Consider the following 21,202-nt stretch of genomic DNA (forward strand, 5'->3'; position numbering starts at 1 on the left):
GGCCTGGCTTGGGTTATACACTAAGGTACTGTAAACTTTATTAGATTTTTTTCTTCTTTTTGTGTTTCTGAATTTCATTCTTTGGATGACCAGAAAGGGGTGCTATGTGTATTCCGAATTTGTTCTACATGATAGAGGTTGCTATAGTGTGGTTAACCAGCTGTAAACTCAAGCCCTTGCCTCGTTTGATTGCTGAAATGCCCTTCAAGTTTTGTAAATTGCAACTTTTATATGTTTTGAATTCCTAAATTGTTTTGTTTTTTTATAAATAACATTCTTGTTTTTAAGATCAAGAGCCAAACATGTGGGAACCTTTATAAAAAAAGTGAATAACTTATGAGCAACTCCATTGCAAATGTTTTAATAGCTTTTTTTTATTTAAAATTTCAATAAAAAAACATTTCAAAGACAAGTGTCAGATTTTTTAAACAATACTGATATACATTGTATGAATACTTTTTCTGTTACGTGAATTCAGATTGAAATTAAGTTTGGAAAGTGAATTACATACATCTTTTTATTTAAGACGGCAAATGTGAAACGCACAGTTGGATCTGTGCACAAAAACTATTTTCCTAATGCGTACTGTGCTTATGTCCTTCCACAGGGAGTTTGTGCAGGATGTATCCCTTTTGGTCCCATTGCTTCATCGTTACTCTTCTGTATCTGCTTAAAGAGGTTCGTCAGTGTGCTGCACATTGAATGCTTGGAAGTCGTCAGGGATGGTGTCTGTGGACAGGGCAGGAACAGAAAATCCATTTAAATATGCTGAACCCCCTTTGCTGCTATTCAGTGCTCCTTTTGTGATCTAGGTGCTGTGCATGAAGCCTGCAATCTAGGGTACATTTTCACATCATTCAACCGTTAATAAACGGAAATTAAAGTCTCCACTCCTTTCTCAAAGAGGAACCATGTTGTGGTTCAATCAAAATTGTCAGATCCAACAGCCAGCCTCTAATATCAGTTGACATCACTCACCATTGCACCGGTACCGAAGGTTGGACCAGATTATATTTTCCTGAGAGAAACAGAACACACCCAGCCGGCCTCCTCGCATGGTTGTGTCAATGGTCACCCCAGAATCTGCCACCAGCTCTGTGCCTTCATAGAATCGGGCACTGTTCCAAACAGTCACATGTAGGATTTACACATGTTTAGTTAACAGCACGTTTACACATGTTTAGCTGAATCAATTTAGTTCAGTGTGTCTCTACTGGTCTTAGATTATAGGACCTCAAACCTGTAAACAACATGCTATAATTCCTTTGGCATAATATGCTTGCCTCACACAGACTTTAAAACCTTGTGTCCATATTTGAAACACCTGCCCTAATTTTACCCCCTCATTCCTGCACCTTTTTCATTCCTCATTAGCCTCAAGAATCAAGGTATTGCAAGGGCAGTGCTTTGTGTTGATCTTACCGGATGTACCCGACCTGGGGCCTGTGCTGGAGGTACCAGCGGTAGGAGACCTTGTCCTTCCAGCCCACATTACGCGGGTCCTTCCACAGCAGCCGCACCTGGTCATCGGTGTCTCCCGTGTGCCAGAGGGAGTTCCTCAGATGTTCTCCTGGTCCGGACTGTGATTTCACAGCCTGAGTGGAAAAGAGGGATGAGGCACTCCATGCAGATTAGGTGAGTCATTAAGGGTGAGGTACTTTTCTCTTTGCACATGTTGCACATTCCCCTCATCATATTACTGAAACTATCACCCAACTATCTCTCCCTGCCTGCTCTGGAGTCTCCCCCCTTCCTAGCTCTGGTGTGCACACTAGTTCCTTAAAGGACATGCTACTAAGTTCCTGGAACTCTACCAATTGTAAACTGTGGAATCCAGCAAGCTGGCCTTCGAGATTAATGTTCTTGCCCTCTATTCACTCAACGAGCCGGCAATGGTGGCAGACTAACCATCTCTGAAAAATCACTTTCCAGAAGTGTGATCATCCTGTAACCCTCACACAGCTTTGTCCACATTTTTACCCCCTAGCTATCACCCTGGTCTCTCTCCCTAAGTTAAGAGTAAGTCGCTGCTGAGACAGAGACACCAAGACCACAACTTAAAAACGCTGCGGACTACTAGCAGCAGAAACCGGAGAAGAAAGATCAGGCACTTTTAATTAATGTTAAGCTATGACTATACCTTGAGCTGAATGCCAGGTTCTGCCACAGCTCTGAAGGGTGTGGCCTGCCAGTAGGTCTGTTCCGTTTGCTTCCACATCACCACATAGAAGCTGGAGGAGTCCTGGTACCCAAAGATGAAGCCAGCGTAGTCATCGTCCGTCACCGTGTTCACGTGGAAGGTGCCCTCAAAGTCCACCCCACTGAAGGCTGTGTAACCTGGACAGCAGTGAGCAGTCTGGTCAGACAAAACTACTCAGTCTCCATACAGGAACGCATGTTTCTTAGGTTACTTTGGAAAAGTTGGTTTCCTGAGAGCAAAATATTCATCTCATTACATTTTAGCCTCAATGCCTGATGTTGGAAATAAGATCAGTCATACCTACAGCAAGTCCAGGATCACTGTTCATTGTCTGTACAATCTCCATACCCTGATGAGAGATTACATGGTTTATATAGTGGATAATTGATTCACTGCATGATATGCATTTGCAAGGTATAGTAATTGCAAACAATTACAGCAGCAATATGCATGTTGATGTTCCAAGTCTGGACTACAAGGATTGGTAATCTTGAAAGAGGAAGAAAATATTTAATGATGCAAAAAAAATGCATAAAAATAGACATTTAAAGGTCACATTTAAGCAATGTGGTAGCGTGGGGAATATTCAAATATAATCTCAGAATTTGAGAGTAAAAGACAGGTCGGCTGGCAATTTATCAATTTATAACTAAAGACACAGTTCCAAATATATTCAATGTCACGCTTTTCATAATACTTATAATGCACACTGGGATTTCTCATAATATGCTCTGCTTTTAAAATATTCCTTGTGTAAATTTTATAGGCAGAGTGTGGATATGAGTCACCTGATTGAGGACAACCCAGTTGGGGTCAATCTGGGCATCCCCCTCGGGGTCCAGCACTACAGTCTGATAGGCCCTGAAGTCAGTCAGGGTGACCTCTGCATTCTCAGGGCAGATGTCGATTCGGTCGATCACCTTATCCTGGTCGAAGTCTGATTCACAGATATCTCCCACCCCATCACCTGTTCAAAAAAGCACCAGTCAGGGCTACAAAATATAGGCAGAGATAAATTGGCCAGACATGGTTTTTTGTGGACCATGTAGACCAGTGGTCTCCTACCCTGGTCTTGGAGAGCTACAGGGTCTTATGGTTTTTGTTTTCACCTTTTTTTGGTTTTCACCAGCACCCAATTGAGACCCAAGACATCAGGTAAGTTGAGTTAACTGTGTAATCAATTGCTCTAATTGATTCATGAAGTGCAGAGTCACTATGAAAACCGGCAGACCCTGTAGCTCTCCAGGACCAGGGTTGGAGACCACCAACTCGTCTTTTTGTATTTTCATGTTTTTGCTCACTTAATGGATTTTAATTACCACTAACATGATTAACATTGGCCCAGGTTCATACACTTGTCAGGTAAAAAATTATATTTCACACCATTATCATCAATCTGGTCAGGGTTGGGCACCAGTCTGCAGTTGTCAGGTCCAGGCGGGAGGAAGTCAGGGATGTTGTCATTGTCGTCATCGTCATCACATTCATCCCCCATGCCGTCTTTGTCCGTGTCCAGCTGTGAGCTGTTGATGACGTCGGGACAGTTGTCGTTGGAGTCCTGGTGCCCGTCGCCGTCTCTGTGACAAACGAGAAAAGAAAACAGTCAAGCTGATGGGCCAGCGGCAGGAAGTGATTGGCGGATACAATTATTCCACATGGTACTTCTGGGCACAGCGTTTGTTCTGTTGAACGGTTGAATTTGGTTAGCAGTACCTGTCTTGGTTCGTGTCACATGAGTCTCCAATAAGGTCGTTGTCAATATCCGACTACAGTGAAAGAAAAACAGGCATTTTTTTTAAAATCACATCATTTATGAACATTTGAAAGCACTTCAGTTCAATACCATGAATGTCTTTGAAATCAAGGACGGCAAGTGAAACTAAACAACATTTCACATAGGATTAAAATGCCTGTAATGAAGGGTGACCCCAGGCTAACAGTACCTGGTTGGGATTGGGAATGTCGGGGCAACTGTCACAAGCATCCCCGACTCCATCATTGTCTCTGTCCCGCTGGTCACGGTTGGGGACCCTCTGGCAGTTATCCAGGAAATTCTTCAGGCCTATAGGTTGACAGAAATCAAGGAAACTAATAAACTTATCTATTTGCATCTCTATATAGTACTTCCACTACTATAATTACAGAGATGAGGAAACGTATACATTTGATTTGAGGCAAAAGCCGCCATATCTATGTACTGTTGTGTCACAATTCCATTAGGTGGCGCTGTTGCACTCAATGCTCATTTGCAGTGTTTTCACAGATGTTATTTTCCACTGGTCTTCAACCACTTAGCTCTAGATACAGATAAGAATAAATACTGCAGCTTCAAGAACAGAGACAGATAGTGAGAGGTTCTGTCATGCATCTGGAAGCATAGACAAGATGTCAAAGAGAGAAATACAAATGTATATATATATATATATATTTTTTTTTTTTAATCCGTAAGAAATTATATTTAATTATTAATTTAACTGATCTATTATTATTTCCTTATTCAGCAGACGTCTTTATCCAAGAAACAGGGACATGTTATCCATTCATACAACTGACTAATTACTACAGTAAGTAAGGCTAAGTACCTTGCTGAAAGGTATAATGGCCAAGTTGCACATGAGAATCAAACTGGTTGTCTACCTGTCTAATATTAGAACATACATTTATTTTAAAAGACTTTGATTTAAAAAATAATTAACAGATCAATAAATAACCTGGTTGTTAAATGTTTAGAGGGAATGTCTTAAAGAAACTCCCACCACAGTCTTGTAAGGTCTTTAAGAATATCCTTGTAGTTTAATTTAGAAATTGAACCAGTACAGGGTAAATAACTTTCCTAGAACCTTTTGAAAGTTTTGTGACATTAATCACTTATGAAATCGGAACACATTTCATCCCATGTAAAAAAAAAAATGTTACATTACATTTTTGTAATTTATAATTATTTTATATTACAGGGTTTGATCATGGGCCCTGGCTTTCTCATTTTGTAAACAGCTTAATTGGAAAGAGCATATTTTTGAGACAGACAGACTGTTAGTGTATAAATTCCACATCATTTATCACCCCCAATGAAAACAAATGGAGTCACTTAGACCAGCATGGCTGCTATTTATTTCAGCCAAAAGGTTAACATAACATAAACCGGGCAGTGGACAAATGGCCTTTGTGGGGTTTTTTAACATCTCTTAGCTTGATGGAGTGTTGGAATAGTAATTTCCTCCAAATGTTGCAGGAAGAAATACCACCAATAGAGACATCAGAATATGTTATTAAAATGTTAACAATGAACTACTACAGCAATTCATTTGGGAGTGATGAATTATTCCACTTCTGTAACCATTCTAAGGACTAAAAGTCTTCAACAAAAACCTAAAAGCAGTGTGGTATTGTTCATGCAGAGCTACTCTTAGTGCAGAGCTACACTTGGCCCTGTGTGCCGTTGAAATAGGCACTTGAGCTGTAATACTAAAAATGCAAAAGCGTGATCTATGTAAATCTCCCTGAATAGTTTTATTCATTTCAGTTTCACTGTTTGTTCTATGAATGCTTTATTGTGAATTGAACAAGTTGCTTCTCTGATATCCCTTGGATTAACAGAACTCATATACTGACAGGGACACTATTTCAATGTTACCCCTTTCTCGTGACTTGTTTGTTCCTGGTTAAAGAAATGTAGTTTCTTTTAAAAGTCAATACAATGAAACAACACTTGATCTGAAAGGAATCGTGTTTCGTTTTTGTGGTCGGTTATGATCTGAACTACATTATCTCACCGTCCCCATCCATGTCGTCATCGCACGCGTCCCCCTTCCCATCACCATCTGTGTCGCGCTGGTCTGGGTTCACAACCAAGCGGCAGTTGTCACAGGCGTCTCCATAGGTGTCCTTGTCACTGTTCTTTTGATCTACGTTAGGCTTCAGATAGCAGTTGTCCTGGGTGAAAGAGGGTTGGATTGAGAGTCAGACTGTATTGAGGTTTGGAACTCTTGTGGCCTGGAAAACAAGGCAGGGTTTGGGGGTACCTGCTCGTTTATAATTCCATCTCCATCCGCGTCCCCATCACACGCATCCCCTTGCCCGTCCCTGTCTGCATCTTCCTGTCCTGAGTTGGGGACGAAGATACAATTGTCCTGAAAAGGATACAGAGATTAAATACAATGCAAAAATTTCCAATAGATTTTTCCTCCTTCACTGTTGCAGATGCAGATTAACGCACAAATTCCACACAATTCATATCACCTTTCTGCAGGTTGGGTCTTTGCACTTGAGCTTCTCGTCAGGATAGCCATCAATGTCTGTGTCCTTGCCACACAAGTATCCATTTCCAGCCCAGCCAACTCCACACTGAGACACGCAAAGAGACCAAAGAATTGCATTTCACTGATATTCCTGCACGTGGTATTATGCGTACAATCAAAAAGGATAAAATGATTATTTGTCAAAGACCTCCAGATCAACAAAGGAGATCACAGCTCCCATTCTAAAATTTAAAACCATGAAAGAGTCAGTAAGGTCTCCTAAACATAAAGTCAGCAGTTAGGAACCTCTGCGGTTTCTTTATAACCTGTATGGTTCCACACCCCAGGCACCGATTCTCACCATGCAGCTAATGCTGCCGTCTCTCTCCATTATGCATTGCGCGTTGACGTCACACGGATTCTGCAGGCTGTTCCCACAGCTCTTCTCTGGCTTGCAGCCCTTCACCTGGTCCCCTGTGAAGCCATCTTTACAGCTTCCGCAGTGGTATGATCCCTGGGAAGACACCAGAATGTGGGACATGTAGTCTTGCTGACCCAGACACAATGGCAATGCCTGGACCTGCAACTATAAAAGCTTTAATATCCACCAACTTCCCTGGACTCCTTCTAGCAAATCTTAAATTAATGATAACAATTAATCATGACTCGCTGTGGTCTCATAAACACGGATGTGGAGACAAGGATGGTTCACACAGGCACTAACATGACAAATGATATGTGAAATCATTTCCGGTTCCCCTGGTTGAGTGTGACAGAGAACAAAAGAGCAAAGTTCTGCATGTGTCCTGCTGAGCGGGTGGAGAGCTAGATGAACAGAAGAAGCGGCACGCTCTTACCATAGAGTTGTGACAGAGGGAGTTGGCCGCGCACCCACCGTTGTCGGGCCCCTGGCACTCATCAACATCGTTGCACTCCTGCATGCAGCACGGACACCAGTGAGCAAACTAACCTCTCAAACTGCTCAAGATTACAGGAATACCAAAATGACTACTTTGAGTGGAGTTATACATTTTCTCATTGCCTCTCTACGGTCAGTTATTCATGTAAACTATTTTCACTTAATAGTATTACATAAAATGCAGAGAAAGTAGTGCAGATCTTTTCCACTGAATGTTTTATCAAATTACTATTATCAATGATGCTTGAAAGGCAATTGAACTAATTAATGAATGCTCAACCATATGCAAACTCTGTGCCACTCCCTAACACTTCTGTATGCTGACATGCACAGTATAGAAAAGAATGCACGTTATTTTGGCGTACAGACACAAACCGGACGCTGAAACGCTGGCACTTGGTGGTTTACCTGTTTGTTTGTTTGTGCGTAGATGATGCCCACCCCCTCGAGGATCTGCCCAGTGTAGCCTCGAGGGCAGGCCTCACACCTGAAGCCTGGGGCTGTGTTGACACAGCGCACTCCAGGGAAGCAAGGGTTAAACTGGCACTGTAAACAAACGACAGCGATGTATCGCCTTGCAGATGACCGTAACAGATGCACAAAGCTCAGAATGGAATTTTAATCTCAGTGAGACTAACCAAATTTCTGGGCCTGTGCCTCATACATTTTCTATGGTCCTTAAATGGACCACCCAACACTATCAAGACAAATAGGAACATGTAATCTGCCTGTGACACATTGCCAGCTTTTAGTCACAGGAAGCTCTGTACCCCCAACACCTGATCCATGGGTCAGATCACGCAATCCTAAACATAACCCCCAATCCTAAACCTAACCTCCAAATGATACATATTAAGGTTAAAGCTTGTTGATGGAAACGTTTTCTGTTTTATAGCACAATACAGTTGAAAAGTAATACGAAAAGTGACGCAGTTGGGTTTACCAGTCTGACACAAATCCAGAATGCAATTCATCATTTCCATCACATGGTTTTGCTCTTTTAGCATAGTGGAATATTAGAACATTCAGGTTGGCATCCATTAACCCTGATATTATGCTTGCGGTATATTTGACCCTAAACATAAAAGGTAGCATAAAATTTAAACATAATATCAGGGTGAAGTCAAAGTAATACCCCATCTTGGGAGACCAAAAGTGCCTTGACTCTTGACTGTAACTTCCAAAATATCCTTAATGACGTACATTGAGGGATGAATGTACGTCATTAAGGATATTTTGACAAAAATAAAAAATAAAAACTGAAAATTTATTTTGGTTGTTTTTATGATCTCGCTCTGAGGTTACGTAAAATAGCCACTACAAATGACCTCTGTATGAAATTAAATCAGAATTGGAAAGTAATAATTATCTCAATGTCTTCAAATAGGGGATAGAGGCTGCCTCAGGTTTCCGCCATTAACATTATGACTTCACAGGCTTAGTCATCCAACACTCTCTCAATCAAGTCTATGCTGTACTAATAGTGATAGATTAATCTGAATTTGACTTGCGTGACCAGTCAATTGCAACATAAGGAGAAAAAGTATTACTGAAGTAACCACTATGGATTACTGAGAACTGACCTGTGTAGAAGCAGTCAGTCAGGCGATATCTAACGGTAACCCTATTGACCGTTTCAGTTTAGACTGCTAAGCTACACGTTCCAATGGGAAATTTGGCCAGACAAGTTGAGTGAAAGCCAGAGCTCTGTTTATCATAAGTGCTACTGATGAGAAACCACAATAAAATGCTGTTATTATCTTTAGAATCCTATGCTTTGTGCAAATTCCCTCTCTGGCTGTAAGTGATGAATGCTAAGTAACCACAATTAAATAAAAAGTATTGAGTGACTGAACTCTCGAGTAAACAATTTATATTTCCATGTTTGGCTCCAGTTTGGACACTGGGAGGCAAGACCATCTGGAGCACTCCTGGAAATGTGAGGTGCTGTTGTCAATGGGCATTATTGGAAAATGTTTTTCTTTCATCCAAAAACAATGAAGTGATCTCATGAGATAATTAGTTATCTCATTGTTTAGAAAAAGTTCACAATTTGAATAATTTAGTGGAAAGTATGCTGTTCTGTGCCAGTATGTGTGTTTTGGAGAGAGAGAAAGCACCACCCAAATTAGTCAAAGGATATTAACAGTATGTATGTAGAAACAAATTAATGACAGCTATGAAAAAAAATCATAGAACTAAAAATATAAGTATGTTATCCATTTCCATTTTTAAATTATACATTTAATTAATTCAATCATTTGGGTTTTGTTTTCCTGCTTCAAAAGTAAATAATTAAAACAATTTAACACGGTTGAAATTTTCTTGTGCCATTGCAAATGTCACCCTATATTCTGTCTGTGGTAAATATGAAGTAGAAACTATTTTAAAAATGAAAGTTGGGCCTCTTGCTAATATTAGATCTTTAAAAAATATGTTTTAAACAACAAAGTCTATTCACACTGAACTGTGATCATATTATGTCCAGGTATAAGAAAGTAAATTTTCTATGTACTCACATGAAAATTTACTTTGTGGTATATTGGCACTCTTAAAATGTGGTCATTTGGATAGAATTTGATCATATTATGGCACCATGTAAACAAGCAAAGTAAAATTATGGCAAAAAACACACAGTTCCTTATTGTGCAGTCATTAACAATGTTGAGCCATCTGGAAAGGCAGATGAACATCATTAATTTGTTGCCACCTGTCTGTCTCTTTGTTGTTGAGTGTTTGAGCATCTGATTGGTTCAAGGGTCTTACCTCATCCACGTCATCACATCTGAATCCATCGCCAGTGTATCCATCAGGACAAGGCCCACACTCTACCCCATCTGTTGTCTCAAAGCACATGTCGTCTCGGAAGCACACTCCAGGGGCACACCTTGGCTTCAATACATTATCTGTGCCGCCCAGTCCTTAAAATATACCACAAAAAAATCACAAGACCCTGTGTATTTTCATCATTAATCTATGGAGTTAATAACATTTTAAAGGCATACCATTTACTTTATAGAGAGCTATAAGTTAATTAATATATCTTACCACAGGCCTGACATTCCGAAATGGTATTCCTCAGGAAAGAAGTCTCTTTGACCTGTAACCAAAACAAAACAAAAGAAAGGCATTTAAAGATCAAGACCTGGTGAAGATGGATTGGAAAACTTAAGGGCAATAAAAATAGACTACCTGCTGGGTGATAATGTCTTTTAGTTCGGCAATGACCTTGGTGAGCTCAAGCATTTGATTGGACAGTTGCTTTGTATTGACACCTGCAGGAAAGGGTTCTATTAGCCAAAGTGCAGCTCCATCATATAGGGCATATATAACTGGAGTAAAAGAAAGCACCTCTTGGGATAGCTGATATCCAAATGTCTAAATAATGGCAGAGGCTGGTTTAATAATGTTGGGATAAAGTTCAAAAATAAAAATTCCAAGTGTCATGCATTGTTATAGTCTGCATGTATTTTTCAAGAGGATTGTGATACAAGCATCCCAAATCTGTGACAGCATGTTAAAATGTTGCCACTGGTTAAAAAGGTTCAAATAATTCATTGAAATTTCATTAAAACCTTACCCAAAACTTGTACTGCGTCACTCTGTTGAAAATAGCAGTTTTGTAAGGAAGCAACATTTTCAAATGAATCTCCAATCACAAGCTTCAGTTCTTCCAGCTCCTCCTACCAAGAGAAAAATCATGAAAAGACTGTGAATCTGCACCCTTCCCTCCATAGTGGAAAACACCATCATACTTGAGTTCTCTACAGGCTATTTGGACAGAAGTTCAATCATAGTAACAGAACATCAGCTGTGTTGAAATGCTCCTTTGGAAAAACATTGCCTTTCCTACAACAAAGGTAGGTCCGTGTGCTTAGATTTTGAGAATATATAACTGTGAAAATATATAAGGACCTCACATCCTTGTGGCTTTGCCATTTGGGACCATATGTATTCTTAAGCACTCAATATTCAGCATGCATCGCTGTGATTGTTTCTTTACACCGTATGCGGTAGCTTTATTCACTCACTTGGGGTCTCCTTTGCATGGACCTGAGCTCCACCGCAGGGGGTCCTGACGGGAGGCCCCGGAAGGCGGCGGGCAGGTCCGCCACGGTCTCGACGAGCCGGCAGTCCACGTACAGCTCCGTGCCGACGGAGCCGTGCTGCATGCCCTTGAAGCGGAACATGAGGCTGTGGCGACGCCCGTCCGCCAGCGGCACGTTGTTGAAGGTGACGGTGCTCATCCGTCCGTCGCTCCTCAAGTACCGCAAAGTCGCTGTCACGGAGACGGGGGGGTGGGGGGGGTGGGGGGGGGTGTCAACAGTGGAAGGGCTCCAATACGAGAGCCACCGCGAACTACTCGTGAATTCCCTTGCTGTGTCCGAATACATATCTATCCTTAATTGGAAAATCCAACCACCAAAGGATAGGAGTTTTTCTATTGTTAGAAGATTGATCAAAATTTTAATCCCGGAATAATGAAAATTGCACAAAAACTGTGAAAGTAAAATTGCATCCGGTATCCACCATAAAAAGTGTTTGTAACAATGAAGTTGCCGGTTATAGTTAGCATGCTAAGGAAAAGCATGCAGATATGGTATACCTACCTCTGTTGAGCTTCCCCAAAACTGTAAACTCAAAATATTTTCCATTGTCCCTGGGATTGTAAAGGCCAAACACTGTGGTTCCAGTCTTGGGCTGCAGCTTGAATGATGTCAGAATAAAAGCCTCATTCACAGACTGACCCTTCAGTCCTCCCTGAAGCAAGTCTGGCAAACACTCCGGTGATGCCAGGAGGTCATAAACTGCAAGGTAAGAAGTCCAGTAAGCACCAGTCCAGAACAAACTCAGTGAGTCAGTGAAGCTTGTCTTAGGTGGTTACTGGGAAGGCTAGTCTGGGTTTCATTTTGTGTGCTGTGTTATTGAGTTAGCTCTCTGAACTCAAATGGCCTTTTGCTTAATTTACTTCAGTTTGGTTCTTCAAAGAGATGTGGATATGTATGCTTTTGCTCCTCCAAAAAAACATGTGGCTGTTTTATGTAACAGTTTGTTTGAGATAGTGGCTAAAGAATGTTTGTTGATGTATATGACGATGAAGGAAAGAAATCTGTGGGAGGCAATAGTCTAAATATTGTAAGATACTCTAAATACTCTACAGAGGACGCAATTTAAACAGAAAGTGCACACATTGACATGCGCAGTTTGACTTACTTATCTTTGCAGGTACTTAAAAAACATACGGTACTTTGCCCTGGTCAAATTGGTAGCAAATGCTTCAGGAATGTGCCTTCCACTGCCAAATTTCAAGGATCAGATCCCTCTCTTCGACTGGGGGAGATATGTTTGTACTTTCACAATGAACTTTTGAGTCCTCCTACATCAGTGTTTCAGACCACAATAGTTGCCAGCTTGCCTGAAAGTCCCATAGTGATGGTGTGAATGTCTGCAATCACATGTGGCCAGGCTGTCAAACAAAGTCTTTGTCGGTGCGTCCATGCACCTCCAACTTACCGTGCCCAGTTGTTCTGGGGACGGATGTTACAGCGACAGACAGAGCTGTTTGGCCAAACGTGACTTGAATCAAACACCGGGTCCCCCCATGAAACAGTACAAACACAATCATCCCTCTGCAAAGCCAAAAGCTTTGTTCGATGGTTCTGCTTTGACGGCAGTCAGTTGAGATTGCGAAAGTCTCTCCCAAAGTCATTATTTGTCAAAGTCTATTTGCTGCCTCTGCCCCTCCTCCTGCCACCCCTAATAAAATATCTTTCCTTCACCCTTCAGAAATGAGAGAACTAGTGCACTTTGATAAGTGTAACCAACATAAAAGTTTGCCCTAACACACCAGAGAAGGCAAGTAGGTTCCTCAAAATTGAATACAAGTCTGAGACGGTTCATTGACTTCAAAGAAGGAAAAAAACGGGACAACTCCAGTTTCTTTTGTGATAAAATCACCTTCTGAAACTAGACGCTATCAGACTGCATAAGTGGTTGCAGTAGGTGGCAGAGTCTGAACTGAACGCAACGGATACTGAAATTTAAACCAATCCCTCAATCCCTACAGGAATATATATATATATATATATATATATACAGAAACAGAGGGAATAATTATTTAACTAAAAAAAATTCTCCAGGAACTAATGAATGGTTTGATCTTGGATGTGCTTTTCGAACAGAACAGTGGGCACTCTAATTGTTTGTACATGCATTATAGCAGACTGTCAATAAATCTTCCCAAGCGTGGGCTTTTGCTGTGGCTTTTGATTAAATCAAAACCAGGTGAAGATTAGCACTAGAGGGACCACTAAAGTCTCTGAAAAGGTCTAGTTATGCTTGGCCACATGTACTATAACAATCCTCTCAGAACTGAATGAATCAGTACACTACAGCCCTTGAACATCTACTGAATTACCTTGAAGAATTTTCTCATTTGAAATGTGTGCATGGACTATGTTTATTTTAGCATCAGCCAATGTAATCACAGACTTTATAAATAAAATGGCTGTTTTTCTGTTTATGTTGGATGCAATACTGTTCTATTCAATATTGTCAATCATTGGGTCTGTTAGAGTCATCATGCTTTTGTGGTGAGTCCCATATTCCGTACTATAAATGTAACCTGCATGCCTGTGATTGAGAGGGAAATTAACCAAATGTCTGTGGTAAATAATTTCCTCTTGAAAAATATTCATTTTGGGTTAAAAAAAAAAAACTATTTTTCTTCTAACACAAAGAGGCTTGTGTCACATCAGAAGAAAATATTGTGTTTGGAAATGTGAAACCAGACAAATTCCATACTCATAGATCATCAGTAAGAATTATTACAAGCTTAGAAACTAGAGCAAATTAGGTTCACCTGGTGTCTAAACGCAGAGCCAATTTTGCCTTTAAATGCTCTTTAAATGTTCTAAAGCAAATTAATGTATTTTATAAAACACTACTTTTTGGAGCATGTTTTAGACAGACAAAAAAACCTGTAACGTGTGCTTTGTAATATGTGTAAAGAGAATGCAGGTATACTTCATGCAGTATATAGAATAAAATAAATGTGAGCAAAAAGTAAAAAATGAGCAGATACTCACTTGAGCTTTCGGCTTGTACACCTATGTACAGCTGTAGCAGCATCTGCAAGAGGAATAACAACCTCGTCCACAACCCCATTTCCCTTTACCTTCACTGAGTAAAACCTCTGTAGTCCAAATAGCAGTGCCGCTCTGTGGCACAGCTGCTGTGAATAAAACACTCCCGGTGTCTGGCTGGCTGGCTTATAAAAGGCAGGAGCCTAGGCAGTCATGGCTTCAGAGCGAGGTGTCTCCTGGGGCTTCCGGGTGCAGGGCTGCTCTGTTTCCTCCACCGTGCTCCAGAGTGGCGGCTCAGGGGGAGTTTATGCCCTAATCAGACGGCCCCCACACCGAGAAGGTGTGACCAAGGATGTTCAGCCCATTGGCTCCTGGGGGAACATGTGTGGGACACCACACTTTTTTTTTGTTCATTTCTTTACTCTTTCCGTTGCTTATGGGTTGCGTAAAACACGTGGGCTGCCGATGCACAGCTTGTTCAGTTTTACAGTTAAACATAAAAACTTTAACGGCTGACTTATTGTGCAGTGTTTTTGCTTTTTGTATTGATATCCAGCTGCGTTTTTGGGCCCACCAGAAAAAAGTTTATTTGAATTTTTTATATAATACAATTGTCTTGGAGGGCAAAAATATGCTGCAGTGAAAATAATATCAAAAATATGACTTATTTTTCATCCTCTACACAGAACAACATACTGCAGCAGGCTATATGGTCATTGAGATTAAGACCAGAGACTTGTGAATGAATTTCCAAGTCATAGATATGGGACAATAAAGTAGGATTTATTTCAAATATTTCTTATTTGTTATCTATAGACAGCGTTGCAGCCAGGACATCACCTAAATTGCATAAGACACAATGTAAGACATATGACTGCTTGGGTTGAATTTTCTTGCTCCATTTATTCAACACCTTGCCTGTATTCCACTCATAAACACTCCCCCTTATAACCTGCAACCCAGGCTCCCCAGAGAGATGAGGCTATTAGCTGAGCTCAGACATCTTTGTTTATCTGGAGGATAGCAGCACATGGAAGTCTAGTTCCACAAGTCTGTGAAAAATCAAAGTACTGGAAAAAACAGTCATGTAGCCTTTAACTTTGCATGAATCATGAACAAGAGATACTGTTGGGCCACCAAAGATGATGGGAAATGGTTCACTTTATACATTAAGGCCTTTGTCTACATATAGCAGGGTGTTTTTCTAAAATAGTGTCACAAGAAAGATTTGGTTATATTGCTTTCATGAACAATGTGTGCAATTGCTAAAAGAGCAAGCAGTATGTCTAAATTACATTAAATGGTACAGTTACTGTATAAACTCTGAATAAACCCAGTCAAATTTCAGAGAAGAGTGGGGTTTCAGATCAGCATACGTTCATTTCTGCATATATGTGTGTCTGAAGTTTGTTTTTTTCTCCATAATTCTGTATTTCTGAAAATTTGCGGTTGATGGTCGAAACACTCACTTCCAGAGGGCATGTATCCAGTAATTCAATATACCTGGTTCTCATATAGCTCATTCTTCACCACTGGTCTTGGAATGGTTGTTGAATTATCTGCCCAGAAGATGGAGGAAAGGACATTCCTGGCCAAGTACTCTGATGAATCATTCCAAATTATTGGCTCCTTATGGAATAACAATTTTGGTGAAAGTGATGCAATTGATATGGTATGTAATGCATTTCCAAATAAAGCCATCAGTATTTACAACATGGACCTCTTCTGAACATCTCCCACAGTTGCGGGAAGCTTATGTCATATATTTATGAGGCCATAAATCATTACTTTAGATACGTCACCAAGGTCACCAGTAGATAACAATCCAAAATCCCAAAACATCTTGTGATAGCTTGCAGGTGTCACAGCTTTTTAGACCTTCCAGAATGGATGTACTCCCGTTTTCAAGTAGATATCCATCTACAGAAAAAACAAAACTGGATTTTAATTATTTCATTTAAGATGAGAATAAATGTTGACCATTTACATTACTTTTGCAATAGCTTTAATTCAAGAACTGTCAATTTCATAATATTGTGTGAGAAAAAAAAAAGAATGAAAAAGCGAAACTAGAATTTAACAAATTTGCTTGAGCATAGACATATGGAAAGTTTCAGTTGACCTGACCCATGCCACAGTTTCATGGGTTCTGAGTCCTGTCATTCTGAACTGTATCCAAGTCATCACCGCAGGTCTAGGAATGAGGATCCCATAGCAAGCTGATCAAGACACAAACCGAACCAGGTATCTGTTAATGGTATATTCTTAGAATTTTAAAATCCGCACGAGGACTGATGATATAGATAGATCATTCATGATGGTTTAAAAGTACTGTTTCATTCAGTATTTAGTAGTACAGTGAAATTTAGTAGTACAGTGAAATGTGAGCCAACCTATTTTTTTATTATCCAGTGAAGACGCGCTGTTATGGTGATTGGCAGAAGATTGGCGATGCTATTTCCTGCAGTGCATTGTCTGGGTAAATAGGTATTTAAAATGAATAACATTTAATCATTGGATACAGGGCTGATTACTTTTTTCTGTTTGCTTCAGATGAATACAGAGGTGCATTCAATGAAGGAGTCTGCACAGTGCACATCTTAAGCACTTAAGTAGTTATACATATAGAGTAATTGTATTTTTGTGAAAATGTCTTTCTGAAGTAGTAAACAGTTAAAAATGTTTATATACCGCACTTGGGTATTACTTATTGTGCTACTATTTTGTTAGCTAAACTGTTTGATGCATAATGTTAAAAGTAGCTTTGAAACACTTTTCAAAGGGTATTTAAAAATCTCATAAGATTTAGAAAGAAAACAAAAACGCTATGCAATGTGAATGGGGCAGAAAGTAAAATATCCTGATAAATCAATGATTGAGTCACGCTTCATTGATATCCATTGGAGTATCTCTTAAATGTTGACGAATGTTGTCAAAAACTATTATGGTTGGACATCAGGTCTCGTGCCTTCCTTTCCCGCTATGAGAGTTCCAGCAAAAGTTTAATATAACAAACCCCCCGATTCACAGAAGCCATCTGGAAAACTGACTTTTCCCGTATCTAGATGATGTAATAACCCATAAAAGGTGTTTGACAGTCTGTGCTGCAGCAGCAGAAGTCATATACTGTAGAGTGAGTCATTCATTTCATTCACTCCAAGGTTGGCTGTCATACAGGGACACCAAAAGGTGAGGAACTAGGCTTTCAAGCTTGGATTATGTAATTCTATCTGTTTTCTCCCCAACACAAAACTGTGCTCCATCAGGTTTCTTTCTGTATTACTTGACACATTTACGATGATTAGGCTGATCTACCACTGATGCTTTTGCCAGACACACATCAAACATGTATGTAGTTCTATGTAGCTTTTTAAAGTAACACATTGTAGAAGGGGATTAATTTAATGAAAAGGCACAAGTGCAGTGTCAAAGTGGGGTACACACATACGGCTGTACACATCTGTATTTAATATCAGTCTGTAACATGTGCCTGGTCCTCTAAAAAAAACACACAACATTTATATTGCTGTTTCACTTATAAGCACAAAAAGACAAATAAATATATTGTCCAGCAGTGTGCCCTGCCTCATACAGTTATTGTAAGCTGTGTAAAAATCTGATGAATTTCAGAGAAACAGCATTTTATTATACTCTGGCAGTTTTATGCGATAGCCACACATTAGTTAGCATGTATTCCAGGGGAGAAAAATAATAAAAATCAGCTCATATCCGAGCTGTAATTAAAACAGCTTCTATAAACAACTGACGAAATTTTAAAAAAAGTTTTGCTTTGAGAAGCACATAGCAGCACTCAACCATTCATTCTAGTGGTTTACAACTTGTGTTAAATTCTTTTTTAAAAGTCAGTGATAGAGACTGGATGGCAAATTCTTTTTTCGTCATTAGTTTATAAGAAGCTAATATTGCAAAACTGGACAAACAAAGAAGCACCTACACTTCAAAAATGGAAAACATTAATTGAATATTACTTGAGTATTGAAAGGACAATGTCGAAGGACAGTAACAAAGAGAAACAATTTCACAAGATATGGAGCTCAATTTACGAAGCTCTGTAGATTGAGTGGAGCCGCAAAATCACCCAGCATCCATAAATTTTAAGGAACCCTGTGTTTCGTCTTTAATTTGTTCTGTTTTGTCATATGTCTGTATGTGTGGGTGTGTGTGTGTGTGTGTGTCTGTGTGTGTTAGTGTGTGTATGTGTGTGTGTGTGTGTGTGTGTGGGAGTGATAAGTGTGTATATGTTTGTGTGGGTGGGGATGCAATATTACCTGTGATGACATCGTATGTGACTGTAGGGTACTTGTGGATGAGCAACTCTACCATAAATAAATATATTTAATTATGTTTTTATTACATTTGAAATTTAAGCACAATAATTCCAATTGTGAAACATATTGGAAATTAAACATGTACACATTTTAAAAGAGGATATGGCGGGTTGGCTGCTCAAATCTTTGGGCTGAAAAAAAAGAGAGAACAGTTTGCTTGGTTTACCACAGCATAAATGGCTAATGGGTCTATTCTGGATTCTGCATTACAGATTTTTGGTTGGCTTAAAATGTGATTTTTTTTTCAGATAGATATTGTCTGATCCATTAGGATATTTGATATAGCAAGGAGGCGCTGTAGCTAGCCACACTGATCTATTGCGCAATATAACCACTTTCTGTAGAAGCTTACTTATTTCTCTGACGACAAAGAGAATGCAACCATTTCATAATTTAAAAAACGACCAACGTACACTGGAATGTGGCAGGAGCCGGTAAACAGTGTTCGTATTAAGACACAATTGTGCTTCAGCAAGGGGACATTTACTTTGATTCACATCAGTTACCTAGTTCCTGACTGTAAGTGGATGAATGCTTAATTAAAACGTCCAACTCGCTACAAAGATCTTATAAATCCATACCATCCAAATTAGGGAATTTCCAGGGGGCTGCAGTGTCTGCTGGTTTTTGTGGTTTTCTTTCAATCAGCTGCCAAGTAAGGCCTTGAGAGCAGGGTGTGTGGATTTTTTAGCCAATCAGTGACTTACAGTTAAATTAACCACTTGTGTCGAGAATACCCCGAAAACTGGACACTGCGGCCCTCCAGGACTGGAGTTTGACACCTGTGGGTTTAGAGTATACTCTGAGCACTCAGAGAGAGGAGAATTCTGACTTTAGGAATGGCTAAATGGGTAGTGAGTCTATGATCAACCAGATAATTCTCAGGTACTCCAATGACAACATGGGCAATGCGCTTATGAAACTATTTATGCCTTGCATCCATTTTAAATTCTCTATTATTCAGAGTAAAGATCTGGTTATTCAGGATCCATGTGATGCCAAATAATAGGCAATCCTGGTACAAAGGTACAAATGGTCCATTATTACAAAGTCTACATTTGACACCCAGGACCCAGGAACTCAATAATTTAGACAGTATAAAATGATCTACTGTAACTTATAACATGTATGACCCACTGTGAGCTGTCCTATACAGTATAAATTAGTATAAATTTTATTAATTTATCACTGCAGATTCATCAATCAACATAATAATAATAACAATAACATATAACACAAGAAGACCAGGTCAAAACCTAGTATATGGCTGGACCTCTCCGGCCGACCAATGGTGTAACTTCATCACTCAGTGACTCAGTCACAGACATTCGCGTTTGTAGGGCTGGCCCCGCTGTTGCGGTCCAGCCAAAAATACTGCACAGACACATCGCAAACAACCTTTCCCCATATTCACTGTTCAGTTCACAAAGTACTTTCAAGGGGATTTGAAAGGAAATAGAACAGCGGCATTAACATATCTCTGGGACATGCTGTAAACTCCAAAAGTCGTGGGTTTTGAACAGCTGGTAAAGCCGTCTCCTATCTGCAAGCTGCAGACAGACAGAGATTCCCTGTGCACTGGTGATATTAGAATGAGGTTCCTGTAGACCACATGATCTCACCGCTCTGGAGTCTTGCTGAAATCACTGGGTCACTTATGATGTGGTCAATGAGATCATCCAAACCGTAAGGTTTAGTCACAGCTATTTTTAGACTTAGATTTCAGTATGAGATTGACTAGTCAAGGAGCCGTAGTGGAAGTGATATTACTCTTATTACTATTCTTCCTGTTCAGATGTGGTGTCGAATATTAGGTGTTAAGCTTAGAATATGAATAATCGTAGCATTCACTTACTGGCTAAAGATGATTTCTTTTGCTTCAGTAATATTTCAGCACTAACTTTACGTGTGGCACCAAAAACATAGCATCATAGCTACAGAAACATCTGTTTGTGATAATCACAAAGTATAAACACACAATCAGAATTAGTCTCTTGCTGAAGAAATTTGCCATACTTTAAGAGATCATTTACAAGAAGGGATACAAATAAAACCATTTAATTAAGCAACCGTCATCACCAGTGCCCAGTCTGGAAGAGGGCGTCTCAGACCTAAATTATAATCTTCACATCCAACCCTCTCTCATTAGATTTTGTGTAAAGCCAAATGGCCCCTGCATATGTGCTGCCCCAACGATTAAAGTAATCTCCTTTATACTCAGCAAACACAGTAGTGCAGCTCCAGTAGCAGAGGGGCATGGAATGGGCTTTCAGGATTAGCATTCTCTAAAGCAAACAGACAAACAGAAATGGACTGTAGCATTACTTCATCCTCCATGTTTACACAGTGATAAAAACCTGTCTGCTCTGTTGGTATCTGTTACCTCTAGCCCACAGGAAATACTATATCTT

General features: G+C 39.9%; 1 protein-coding gene across 1 annotated transcript; it reads right to left on the reverse strand.

Annotated features, from left to right (window-relative positions):
• Positions 1–354: 354 nt before the first annotated feature.
• On the reverse strand, positions 355–14,737 carry thbs4b (thrombospondin 4b). Its single transcript, XM_035391354.1, has 22 exons — positions 14,446–14,737; positions 11,968–12,165; positions 11,389–11,636; positions 10,938–11,040; positions 10,550–10,632; positions 10,406–10,457; positions 10,124–10,278; positions 7,766–7,903; positions 7,296–7,373; positions 6,800–6,952; positions 6,440–6,544; positions 6,223–6,330; positions 5,974–6,133; positions 4,144–4,262; positions 3,914–3,966; positions 3,584–3,777; positions 2,989–3,167; positions 2,501–2,549; positions 2,141–2,337; positions 1,423–1,595; positions 979–1,118; positions 355–729 (listed from the first exon to the last, which is right to left on the reverse strand). The coding sequence occupies exons 1-22, from the start codon at positions 14,522–14,524 to the stop codon at positions 671–673; spliced, it is 2,823 nt and encodes a 940-aa protein (XP_035247245.1). The 5' UTR covers positions 14,525–14,737; the 3' UTR covers positions 355–670.
• Positions 14,738–21,202: the final 6,465 nt, after the last annotated feature.

The sequence above is a fragment of the Anguilla anguilla genome, chromosome 14, assembly GCF_013347855.1.
Source record: "Anguilla anguilla isolate fAngAng1 chromosome 14, fAngAng1.pri, whole genome shotgun sequence".
Lineage (NCBI taxonomy): Eukaryota > Metazoa > Chordata > Actinopteri > Anguilliformes > Anguillidae > Anguilla > Anguilla anguilla.

Coding starts and splice junctions, on each gene's coding strand:
- thbs4b (XM_035391354.1), bottom strand. CDS start 14,524: ATGGGGTTGTGGACGAGGTTGTTATTCCTCTTGCAGATGCTGCTACAG. Junction 11,637..11,967: donor TTTGGGGAAGCTCAACAGAG/GTAGGTATACCA, acceptor TCTCCGTGACAG/CGACTTTGCGGTACTTGAGG. Junction 2,338..2,500: donor TGATCCTGGACTTGCTGTAG/GTATGACTGATC, acceptor ACTGCTGTCCAG/GTTACACAGCCTTCAGTGGG.